Source organism: Elgaria multicarinata, chromosome 15 (assembly GCF_023053635.1).
Source record: "Elgaria multicarinata webbii isolate HBS135686 ecotype San Diego chromosome 15, rElgMul1.1.pri, whole genome shotgun sequence".
NCBI lineage: Eukaryota > Metazoa > Chordata > Lepidosauria > Squamata > Anguidae > Elgaria > Elgaria multicarinata.
In genome coordinates, this window is record NC_086185.1 from 2129352 (window position 1) to 2142029 (window position 12678).

The 12678-nt window shown below is 41.7% G+C and overlaps 1 protein-coding gene across 2 annotated transcripts in view; it reads right to left on the reverse strand.

Moving 5' to 3' along the window:
* MTM1 (myotubularin 1) overlaps positions 1-12678 on the reverse strand; it is a 37035-nt gene that overhangs the window by 16516 nt on the left and 7841 nt on the right. For both annotated transcript variants that reach the window (XM_063141907.1, XM_063141906.1), the window contains exons 2-7: positions 11481-11555; positions 11091-11163; positions 10247-10341; positions 9340-9450; positions 7364-7465; positions 567-650 (exon numbers count right to left, since the gene is read on the reverse strand). In XM_063141907.1, coding sequence (XP_062997977.1) covers positions 567-650; positions 7364-7465; positions 9340-9450; positions 10247-10341; positions 11091-11163; positions 11481-11543 — 528 coding nt within the window. In that variant the 5' untranslated portion in view covers positions 11544-11555. The remainder of the gene's footprint in view (positions 1-566; positions 651-7363; positions 7466-9339; positions 9451-10246; positions 10342-11090; positions 11164-11480; positions 11556-12678) is intronic.

A 12678-nucleotide genomic window follows, 5' to 3' on the forward strand; every position in this document is an offset into this window, starting at 1 on the left:
TAATAAGTGACAAGGAACATAATTCATGTGCTATTATGGCCACAGGGTGGCAATAGCCTACCAATTCACTACAGATAACTATGGAACTAAGGATCTAGAACAGCGGATGTGAAGAAGATTGAGGATCACATGAAGCAAGTTACTTTTCTATAAACTTTAGGATACAGAGAAACAGTTTGGCAACACGAGAGCCTTTTTTTATTAACTGCAGAAATTTGACAAGACTCGTATATCAAAACAGTGTTTGATGTTTGTTCTTGCTTGACTCTGGAATTAATCTAGAATTTTAACATTTTTCTTAAGAAATATGTTTTTAGGAACAACACAGCTTGAAAAAAAAAAGTTCCTATATTACAGTGGTCTATTTCAATAGCTCTGCTTTTCAAGGCTCATAATAAGCCAAAGATTCTACTTCTCTATTTTTCTGTTCATTTAATCCCGCTGTACAAAGAAAACCTGAATACAAATAGTCTCAGCGTTTAAACTCCTTCTTGAAAAAAACAGCTTTGCAGATGCTGAGGTAAAGAAATGCAAAATACAAATAACACAAGGAAAAAAAAACTTACTTGTCTCCTGTATTCAACCATAGGATTGTAAACCAGCCAGCCATTTTCAGAAAACTTTTCTTGATTTGAAAACGCAAAAAAAGGCTGCAAGAGTAGGGAGGTGGAATCATTAGATGGAATTCACAGAAGAAAGCAGCTTCAAGAACTTTCATTCATGACCCCAAATGGAAAGCTTTACTCATGTTCCTAATTACAAGAAAGACACACTCAAAAGTCAAAATTTCCCCCTCCCATTAAAAACTGCTTTCATTTTCACCAGGAAAAATGTAAAGGCAGAAGAGGACTTATCTTTAAAGCCTAGTTACAAACACTTCCCTGTTGCATCAAACAGGGAGGAATGCCTTTTCAAACTGAAGATTATCCAATAAAACCTACAACCGTTATTGCAAAAAAGAGATTAGTTGCCACCGTGGAGAGATACTACTCATTTGGGGAAAGACGCCAGAAGCAATTCTGCCACAACTGTGACTTGGTGCAGCTGTAACACTCTACAGCCTTTAACTCTTCCTGTCTCAGGGGACAGGAAACAAACCTGAGATGGCAAATTCCCTCCCTCAAGTGGACATTTCCTCACCATCCTTAACTATGTTTAGTAGTAGTTCCTACACTCGTATTATTCAGCTTCACGCTCTGGTTAGGGTTAGGAGCATATCCTGGTTAGTGCTAACAATTGTTTACAGTGTCACAGTTGGAGGGAGTGGCAGGTTAAACATTGACAGAATGGGATGTGTGTGATACAGTGGTCCAATCCTGATCGCTTCCAGTTGAATCAGGCCCTTGTCGATATCTGTAATCTATGCTATAACTACTCTGGGAACCCAGATCTTTTACTAATAAATCTTTAGTGATTATAAATGTCACCAAAAATGAATCAAAGTAACATTTCCAAACGTACTGCTGGTTTTGTGCCTGAAGAGAGAGAGAAAGAGGGCGGGGGGTGTTTTCACACGATCACCTGTGGCTTGTTTAGGCTTTGTTATTATTATTATTATTTATTTATTTATATAGCACCATCAATGTACATGGTGCTGTTTAACCCATGGTGCGTGCATTTAGACAGCACATAGAGAAATTGACCTGTTTTAGCTTCTGGACTTTTTTTTTAAAGCTTATTATATTGTGATGTGGATTTATTTCTTATTAGATCTTCTCATTATTGTGGAGAGGGGAGAGATACAGAAGCAGGACAAAACCTCTTTGAAATAAAATTATTCAATATACATCACCACCACACTGCAGAAATAGCTGAACCGAACCTCCCAAGAAGGACCACCTCTTATGACTTTGGGAGTTCTCCTGATCATCTCTTTCCTCTGCAGATGCCAGGCCAGCCACTCAGAGCAGAGCACCAAGGACCAAGAAGCTCAGGTGTGATGGGGAGAGGGTAATAAATGAACTTATCCAAACTTGAGTTGGCATGCCCACCTTGGATTAAAAACCCTGCAATCTCATAAATGGCCTTCCTACAACAGTCAATGCAACGTAAACAACATGTTAAAAACAATTACTGCTGCAAGGAACTGGGCTAGGAGTACACACCCATTTAATTCAGAAGACCGAAGGCTAGTGTGAATCCTGTGGCAAGACTTCGTTGCAGAGTATGACTCCTCAAAATAAATGAATACTAATGTAGGCTCCTTGGAGAAACCAAATAATGCAATGCAGTGATAACATCAATCCTCCAATAGCACTTGCTGGCACCACCAGTTTCCCAATAAAACCTGCAAGTAATGTTAGTGTTGCACTAGATGTAGTTTACACTAATATAGTGTCATTTATGTTAGCGGTAGTGTCGCGTTGGGTATTGCGCTAATTAAAAACCAGAATACGTTGCTCAGCCTAGCCCAAAGCTCTACAGGACTCCAATTTGTGCAAGAGCTCAGTGCAAAGGGTCCTGACTTCGAAGATTTAAAAAATGGCACACACAACCCGAGCTTAAGACAAATGGAAAAGTAGCCCACGAGTCAAGTTCATATGAAAAATTAGTGGATTGGGGCCAGCAAGTGTAAAGAGCAGATATTTGGTTAATACTATGGGACAGTATGAAGTGGTAAGTGAATGTGTCAAACAGAGACTGAAAGAACTGGGCATGTTTAATCTGGAGAAGAGAAGATTGAGGGGAGACATGAGAGCACTCTTCAAATACTTAAAGGGTTGTCACACAGAGGAGGGCCAGGATCTCAATCCTCTCAGAGTGCAGGACACGGAATAACGGGCTCAAGTTAAAGGAAGCCAGATTCCAGCTGGACATCAGGAAAAACTTCCTGACTGTTAGAGCAGTACAACAATGGACCCCATGACCTAGGGAGGTTGTGGGCTCTCCCACACTGAGGCCTTCAAGAGGCAGCTGGACAACCATCTGTCAGGGATGCTTTAAGGTAGATTCCTGCATTGAGCAGGGGGTTGGACTCGATGGCCTTGTAGGCCCCTTCTAACTCTACTCTTCTATGATTCTATAAGCTGTTGTTGTTACCTACCCTAGCAAGAACCAGCCACTAAGTCAGTTTCAGTGAGTCTCTGCACAATTGTACTTTCCATCTTCCTAGAACATGTAACGTTAAGCAGCAACATCTGCCTTGTATTTTTATATGAAGCCCTTTTTATCACCTAAAAATACAGCACAGTATATGTGAACAAGGTGCACTATATGACAAAGAAAAATATTACCTTCCATAAAGGTTTTGTTGCTTCAGCAGGTATGTGTGAGAAAGTTTATTTTTGGAATTTACTGCCTAGCAAGTTAAGAATGGAATAGTCACTGCCCTGACCTCTGGTTTTGAGCAGGTTTTTTTTTGGCTTGCATGTTATTTTTCAGCTATTATCTGGCTTGTTGACAGCATTTTTACATGAATATGAGAATTTATATAACACAGGAAAGAGAGAGAGAAATTTTGGAATATTTCTGACAGAATGTATACGTTAAGTTTGACGGACGTGTGCGTGTGGTGAGTGTGTACAAACATACCAATAAAACTTACTTCTCCATAAAAGAACAGGCTTCCAAATAACATGTTTAAAGTTTTTCAATAATATTGAGTCAAAATCTCACAAGTGGAGCAATTATATGATTCTATATGAACTAGAAGGTATTTGGGATGGGGATGGAAAAGGGGCATGAGAATAACGAAGGAGCCCAAACAGGAAGAAGGAAATAAATCCATCAAAACAACACCAGACAGCGGAAGCCTCTTCCTCAATCACTGAGCCCCATTTTTCTTAATCATATTAGAACTGCTGAATGTGACACCCAAAGCAAACTAAAAATTTATACTTCACAAGTATGAAATATTCAGTGAAAAATGCTAACACTCTGCCGAGTGCAGAGATAGAGATGCTGGAACCGGCCACAATGCCTTCCTTATGCAAGGTTTTATCAGCAATAAGCCACAGGGAGTCAGTCCTATGTAATTTACTAATTACATTATTCCCTTGTAATTGCCCCACACACACACACGACACAGCCTGTTGATTGGCAGCCCCCCTCTCCCCCTCCTCCACAATCCCCCTTTCCGGTAATTCTCAAGAACCCGATGTTTCTGGACCCAATCCATAACATACGTAGTCCTTCAGTAATAACAGCATTATCGAGTCCAAGTAATGCACACCTATATGTATCTCCTGATGACAGCACCATCAAGTGAAGCCATGTAGGTATGCAAGCGCCAGTACAGGCGGACCCAGTCACAAGAGGGCAGTGAAAAGAGGACAGTTCAAGCATTCGGCTGTGAGTCAACAAGGCTGTGGTAAAATGGTGAGTCATAACACTTGTCCTGACTGTAGTTCATGAGAAACCCTTCCCTACAAATATAAAACTAGCACATCAGGGAGAACAGTATTAGCACAGCCTTTTGTCTGCTCTGATGGTTTCCCACCTGAAAGTTCTTAACACAGGAGCTTTAAAAATGCTACAACCTCCCCGCTATACAGTTTGAATTGGAACAGTCCATTTCATCACTTCAGCCTTCTATCACGCCATTCTGTTGGATGAATGAATGAGGCCTAAGTGCTGAGTCATCAAGGGGCAAACATGGATACGTGAACCAGCCCCAATGTTTTGTGGGGAAGCCACACAAAAACAAGGAAAACATGATTCCAACTGGGAACCACATCCCACGGTTCTGAGGAACTGGACTGTAGTTAGGGTGACCCTATGAAAAGGAGCACAGGGCTCCTGTATCTTTAACAGTTGTATTGAAACGGGAATTTTTTGCAGGTGTCATTTGTATATATGGAGAACCTGGTGAAATTTCCTCTTCACCACAACAGTTAAAGCTGCAGGTTCCCTGCCCTCTTTTAAATCTGGTCACATACCGTATTTCTTCGATTCTAAGATCATAGAATCATAGAATCATAGAATAGCAGAGTTGGAAGGGGCCTACAACGCCATCGAGTCCAACCCCCTGCTCAATGCAGGAATCCACCCTAAAGCATCCCTGACAGATGGTTGTCCAGCTGCCTCTTGAATGCCTCTAGTGTGGGAGAGCCCACAACCTCCCTAGGTAGCTGATTCCACTGTCGCACTGCTCTAACAGTCAGGAAGTTTTTCCTGATGTCCAGCCGGAATCTGGCTTCCTTTAACTTGAGCCCGTTATTCCGTGTCCTGCACTCTGGGAGAATCGAGAAGAGATCCTGGCCCTCCTCTGTGTGACAACCTTTTAAGTATTTGAAGAGTGCTATCATGTCTCCCCTCAATCTTCTCTTCTCCAGGCTAAACATGCCCAGTTCTTTCAGTCTCTCTTCATAGGGCTTTGTTTCTAGACCTCTGATCATCCTCGTTGCCCTCTTCTGAACACGCTCCAGCTTGTCTGCGTCCTTCTTGAATTGTGGAGCCCAGAACTGGATGCAATACTCTAGAAGAGGCCTAACCAGGGCCGAATAGATAGGAACCAGTACCTCACGTGATTTGGAAGCTATACTTCTATTAATGCAGCCCAAAATAGCATTTGCCTTTCTTGCAGCCATATCGCACTGTTGGCTCATATTCAGCTTGTGATCTACAACAATTCCAAGATCTTTCTCATTTGTAGTATTGCTGAGCCAAGTGTCCCCCATCTTGTAACTGTGCATTTGGTTTCTATTCCCTAAATGTAGAACTTGGCATTTATCCCTCTTAAATTTCATTCTGTTGTTTTCAGCCCAGCACTCCAGCCTATCAAGATCACTTTGAAGTTTGTTTCTGTCTTCCAGGGTATTAGCTATCCCACCCAATTTGGTGTCATCTGCAAATTTGATCAGCGTTCCCTGCACCTCCTCGTCCAAATCATTAATAAAAATGTTGAAGAGCACTGGGCCCAGGACTGAGCCCTGCGGCACCCCACTCGTTGCCTCTCCCCAGTTTGAGAAGGTTCCATTGATAAGTACTCTTTGAGTCCGATTCTGTAGCCAACTGTGGATCCACCTAATAGTTGTTCCATCTAGCCCACTTTTAGCTAGTTTGTTAATCAGAATGTCATGTGGTACTTTGTCAAAAGCTTTGCTGAAGTCAAGATATATGACATCCACAGCATTCCCACAGTCCACAAGGGAGGTTATCCTATCAAAAAATTAGATCAAATTAGTCTGACAGGATTTGTTCCTGACAAATCCATGTTGGCTTCTAGTAATCACTGCATTGATTTCAAGGTGTTTACAGATTGACTTCTTTATAATCTGCTCCAGAATTTTCCCAGGGATGGATGTCAGGCTGACTGGTCTGTAGTTCCCAGGTTCCTCCTTTTTGCCCTTTTTGAAGATAGGGACAACGTTAGCCCTCCTCCAGTCGTCCGGCACCTCACCCGTCTTCCATGATTTTGCAAAGATTTTGCAAAGATGCCCTTTTCCCCCATATAAACATCTCTAAAAATGGGGTGCATCTTAGAATCAAACCTTTTTTTTTCTGTTGGTGGTACTGAAATTAGTGTGCGTCTTACAATCGATGGTGTCTTAGAATCAAAGAAATACGGTAAAACATATATTGATTTAATGAACACACACAGGGGTGGAACAATACAAATGCATGAAGTGTGGAAAGAGCTTCAGTGAAAGTGGAAATTTTACTAGACATCAAAGAATTCACACAGGGAAGAAACCAAAGGAGTGAATGGGGTGTGGAAAGAATTTCAGTCAGAACTCCTTGAACACCTCAGAAGCTCGGAGGATGGCAACAAGGGAGAGGGCCTTTTCGGTGGTGGCCCCCAGACTGTGGAATGATCACCCTGATGAGGCTCACCTGGCACCAACACTGTTATCTTTCAGGCACCAAGTCAAGAGTTTTCTCTTCTCCCAAGCATTTAACAACGCTAAGTTTGTTTTTAAACGGACCCCAGAACTGTTGCTTTTAAATGGATACTGTTGTTTTTATGTTTTTGATGGTTTTAAATTTTGTATGTTTACTGTTTTTAACTTGTAAACTGCCCAGAGAGCTTCAGCTATGGGGCGGTATCTAAATGTAATAAACTAAACTAACTAAACTACTATTAAAGATACAGGAGCCCTGTCCTCCTGTTCATATGGTCACCCTACTGTAGTTCATGAAAGCTAATGTCACAAACGGTCTGTTAGTTTTTACAGGTGTCAAAAGACTTGTGTGTTTACAGATCACATTTATCTTTGTCTAAAACAATAAGTTGTCATGTATTAGGTTCTTCATGCAACATTAAGATTGCAATCTTAAGCAAACTTACTTGGAAGTATATCCCACTGAACTCAGTGGAATCTACTTCTGCGTGAAGCAGACAGCAAGACTCAGTGTTATGATATTCTCCAAATCTGCTTTTCAGAGAAAAAAGTAAAAGAAATGTTCAGTAGAACCAACTAACCAAGTTGTGTGACTGTGGAAAAGCACTTCTGGTCAGGATCTCAAATATATCTCTTCTGCTGTGACCTTCTTGTTTCAATGCAAATCGTAAATTTCTCATATCCTAAAATTTCAATCACAAAATTAAAATTAAAATACAAAGCACACAAAAAGAGATGAGCGGGCTGATCCATAAATCCCAAGTGCCGTAGGCTTAATTCAGTTTAGTCCTTCTGTACTGTATTAAATTCCCAAACTCTGCAATAAAATAGTTTAATTTTATTGCAGACAAATCAGAACACACTTACCACATATAAAATAGTTAGGCTCTTACAGTAGCAAGCTAATAGATATATCATACTTTAACTTTCTGAAATTAACAAGAATGGATTTTTAAAAAAACACACCACAGATTTTGATCCCTTCCCCAGGGAAAGGAATCATAACTCAGTGGCACAGCGCAATGCTTTGCCTACAAATGGCAGTTTCAGTCCTTGGCATCACCCACATAGGGCTCAGAGACCCCGACCCATAACCCAGGAGAGCCACGTCTAGTCTGCAATCAGGAGAAAACGCTGAGCTAGGTGAACCATTGGTCATAAGTTGTATTTTTTAGAACTAACAACAACAAAAAAGATGTGGAAATTTGATAGAGGAGAAAAGCAACGCTGAAGCACGATTAGAAGCATCTCTTCAGCATGAAAAGTGATTCTGAAACAGTGAGGCACTTTCATTCTACCCACACAGCCAACTTTTCCTGCTTTATCCCGAAGTTGATAAAGTTGAACCGTAAACTGCCAACTAGGCTTTAATGGGTTGGACCCAGAGTTCAGTAGTTGAACTTAGGCCCCATTGAAATCAGCTGGACTGCCCTAGGTCATGACTAACTTTTCACATGGATTACTTACTGTGTGAAAGTGAAAGCAACTTACTCAAGATTCAACTCAGAGTATCTACTATAGACTGGGAGGTGGAACGACAAGGACATCACTCCACCGGCCCCGTGTCAAGAGACCAGCTCCATTTTGCTTCTCCTTTCTCTGCAGCATTTGCATTCCAGCTGCTCATCGCAAGAACTCATAATGTAAGCCTATGCGGCAGGCTCTTGCTATTTACTGTTTTACTCTGTACAGCACCATGTACAGTGATGGTGCTATATAAATAAATAAATAAAAATAATAACTTCAGAAGTTTTGCTTGTTTTTCTCTTACTTCCTCATCCCTTTTCCCATTGGTGTCTTATCTTTTATATTCAGCTTAATATCTAGTGCCTAAGTTTGCTTCCCCCCTCCTCTATACCAATCCCTTTTTCTTTTGGGTTATCACCTGATGACAGCACCATCAAGGGAAGCCATGTAGGTATGCAAGAGCCAGTACAGGCGGACTTTATTTCTTATCTTTGAAAGCTGCTTTGGGGGCCTTTTGGCTAAAGGGTGGGATAAAAACGCTATTAATAAATTAATAAAATAAGCTTGAGGGTAGCAGCAATTGTCTTGTTTTTACTGCTCTTATGCAAGTCGATCCGGGAGCTTTTCCTGCTGAAGAGCAGTAAATAAGATGGGTGAGTGTACGTACACCCACACCAACACCCACATATGCCTAAAAAAATGAATTAGTAAGAGAGCGATCCCATGGCCCATCGATGGGATCTGGGATCCCCTAGGAGGCTGCACAGAGATCCAATGGTGGCTCTCCCCTCCCCCTCCCCAGACGCCACAGAAAGCTTCTCTTGCAAGGTTGCATCTGCGCCTTCCTAAGAGAAGTCAGAGAGGACCGAGAAGGAAGGCAAGAGGCGGACGGCGCACAGCGTTCTATGGCCTCTCCGTTACCCTCCCTCCTTACCAAAAAGATAAGCCCATTTCAAATACAAACAGGCAATGCTTTTGGTATTTTTAAATGGCGGTGAAGCCGCCTCCATCCTCTTGCCTTGCCTGGTCCTTGGCAGCTATTTCCTACAACAACACAAAGCACAACCCTTAAGGAAGGTTTAAATCTTACCTTACAAGTAATATCTAATCCGTAGGAATTTTCTCCTCGGCTTGAAGCGCCTCCCATTTTCTCAATCCTTGAAATTACACCCAAAGGAACATCTAATATCACCACTGGATCCTAGTTAGTGAAACGATAAAACAGATTATTCCGAATAGAACATGCTGATATATCTATATCTATATCTATATCTCTTTAAAGCCTTACGCTGTTAACACAGATGCTACATTAATTTGATGGAAATTATCTTCACATGATGAAAGGGAGTCTCAACTTGCCGACATAAGCAGCACTCAATACAAACCTAGTATGCTGGCAGGCCGTGTCTTAAGTCTGCACCACAAAACCCAGCTAGGCTCTGCTGAGGCCTTGGCTCCTGCCCGGGCAGTCATGCCTCCCTAACCCTAACCTGAGGCTTAACCCTTAACCCTCATGTGCCACTGAGACTTCTCTGCAGCCACTCAGTCAATCAAAAGGCATTGTGGAACTATACTGTCTTTCCCTCAACAGATTTTTCTGGTTAGAAAAAAGCCAGAAGCAGCTGTGGGAAAACACAAGAGGGTCACAAGTGGAAGACGTCCTCTGGACGGCCCACAGAACTCTGTGTAGTAAAAGCCTCGTCTGGAATCCTCCTTGGACTAGAAACCGATTTAAGTTAAAAAGCACCTTCTGCAGATACGCAAAAGATCATTTTCCATTCTGAACTACATAATGTGTGACTTAAGAGAGCATTTAAATTTATATTGCATTTAAGCAATACAAGCTAGACAGATTCATAATTCTGAATAAGGGAATTACAGTGTTCAACAACATCATAAAGGGCAAATATCATGAAGCCGCCTTCCATACAGACCAGGAGATTAGCCACTGTAACCAATTGCTTTCCTAACACAATATGCTGCTATAGAGTATTTACCGATTCCACGCTTCTCAAGTACAGCCTGTAGTTTGTTATGTACACTCTTCCTTTAACAGGGCCGTTAAATGGGCACATGAAAATGATTTCCTTGTCTGTGGAAGGAACAGCAGTGGTACGTTTAAAATAGTGCAACATAGCAGGAGATCAGCAAACATTTGCTTTAAAAGCGAAAGGATGAGAAAGAACACTTGCAGTGCCAATGCCAAAGGCACCAGGCCACATTTAACCACATAGCTGAAAACACACCGACCTGGGAAGTGAAGGAGCACACAAGTAATTCCACATGGCCAATGAGTCTTCCTGTTTGCATTTAGGGACACGGGCCGTTGTCTTATACGGAGTCAGAATCCAACCATGGGTCCAATTGCTTGCTATCGTCTCCTCCAGGGGGTGAGGAACTCTCACTAGCAATATTCCAAGAGTCCATTGAGAATTGCTCAGAACTCATAGAGCTGTCTGGGGGGTGGCGGGGGAGGCTGACCCCCTTCATGGCTCTCCGTGCTTCTGACCCCTCCGCCTTCTTTCTCAACGGCCTAATTTTGGCTCCATTTCTGTCAGCAAGGAAGCACTACCTTTGCTGGCAGAAGTGAAGGAATAAACTTTGTGTCGCCATTGTTCCAAAGTTATTTTTACTACTGAGCACCACAGAAGGGATTTCAGATCACGTCACTCCAGCTGAGGTACTAAAGAACTCATTTTCATCTCCTCCAGGTTGTTTTTTAAACATGCAGGAGCGTTCTAAACATTTAAATATATTATCTTCTCTCTGTCCTCTGATACGGTACAGCCCAGTCTTGTACATCTGGCTCTTGCAACATTTGATTATGGTGTTTGTTTTTACCTGTGATTCTATTTTCACCTGGTAGACAAGGTATTTCTTCATGGTGTTCGCAGTTAGTTCCATCTTTCAGAGGCTAAGGAAGAAATAATGGTATCAGAGTAGGAACACTCGCTATGTTGTGCAATTCAGGTACAATCCTGTATGGGGTAAACCTCATACCCCATTTAGAACAACAGGGCCGGAGAAATCACACATAGCTGTAGATAACTCTTGGTGTTCTCATCTACCCTCTGGGACTTAGCTTAGGTTTCAAGAGAAACTAGATGGTAAGAACAATCCAGATTCTCAAACACATAGCTACTGCCAACAGCTTTGGAGACATTTACATAGCTAGAAATGTTTAAATTTAAAAACAATAAGGGGAAAGTTTAAACAAGAAAATCTACTTACTTTTTTAAATGAGGAGCTCTCCAAGGAGTTTGAGTTACACCTAGGTGTTGATGAGGAGGCCATACTGGGGGGAATCTGTTGAGAAAGCAGGGACAGAAAATGGAAATTGTAGTAGGACTGCAGACATTATTAGATTCAAAAGCTTTACAACCTTCTCAAGAGCAGAGCGTGAGGTAGGCAATGGAGAAAGTAAAGATTCCTTCAATAAATGCCTCATTATAATCACAATATTGGACACTTTCCAAAGATCTCACATGTTCTCATCCTAAAAGTTATTTGGAAAATGAATTAAAACATTAAAGTAGTCCCAACAATGGTGGCTAGCCAGACCAACACAAAACGTAATGTCTAAATACTAGAAACCATACAAGCTAATATTTATATAAGTTTCTGGGGAAGGGGGGGTTAGAATTAGCATTTAAAAAAACCCAAAACCTGGGCTGTTTTTGCCAAACCATTTTAGCAAGGTTAAACATACCCACAGGAGAGAAGGATGATGATAACAGTAACAGTGTTTTTCCAGTTCTGAATTCCTCCATTCCCTAACTGAAGAAGCAGTTAGAAAATCTGCCACCTCCTTGAGCAGAAGAGCTAAACTTGCAATGGTAGTTTTGACCCATGGCAAGTGTGCGAGCGGCTCTTGAGATGAGGGTTAAGTTCTTTTTCTACTGATTGTGACAACTCCCGCTATGGGCAGTGTGCTTTTCACTATTATAAAACCACTACATGCCTAACTTCTTTTGGTTGCTTCAACAGAAACCTTTTGGTACCCTCACTTCCGCAAGAGGCAACCTGATTTGATCAAACAACTCCTGAGAGATAATAGCATGAACAATAGTTAATAGCCATATCTTCTAAACCATTGTCATATAACATATTGAACATCTGAATAACACTTTAGTAAGTAAAGTTCTTCTTATACATGACCTCAGCGACCCTAACCACCACCACCACCCTTTAAGGCAGTGGTTCTCAACCTTCCTAATGCCGCGACCCTTTAATACAGTTCCTCATGTTGTGGTGACCCCCAACCATAAAATTATTTTCGTTGCTACTTCATAACTGTAATTTTGCTACTGTTATGAATCGTAATGTAAATATCTAGGGTTGGCGCGATGATGTCATCACTCCGGGCACTCGTATGTGGGCGCATCTGCATGTGGGCGGACCCTCCTGGAGACGGATAGAGGAGCGGTGT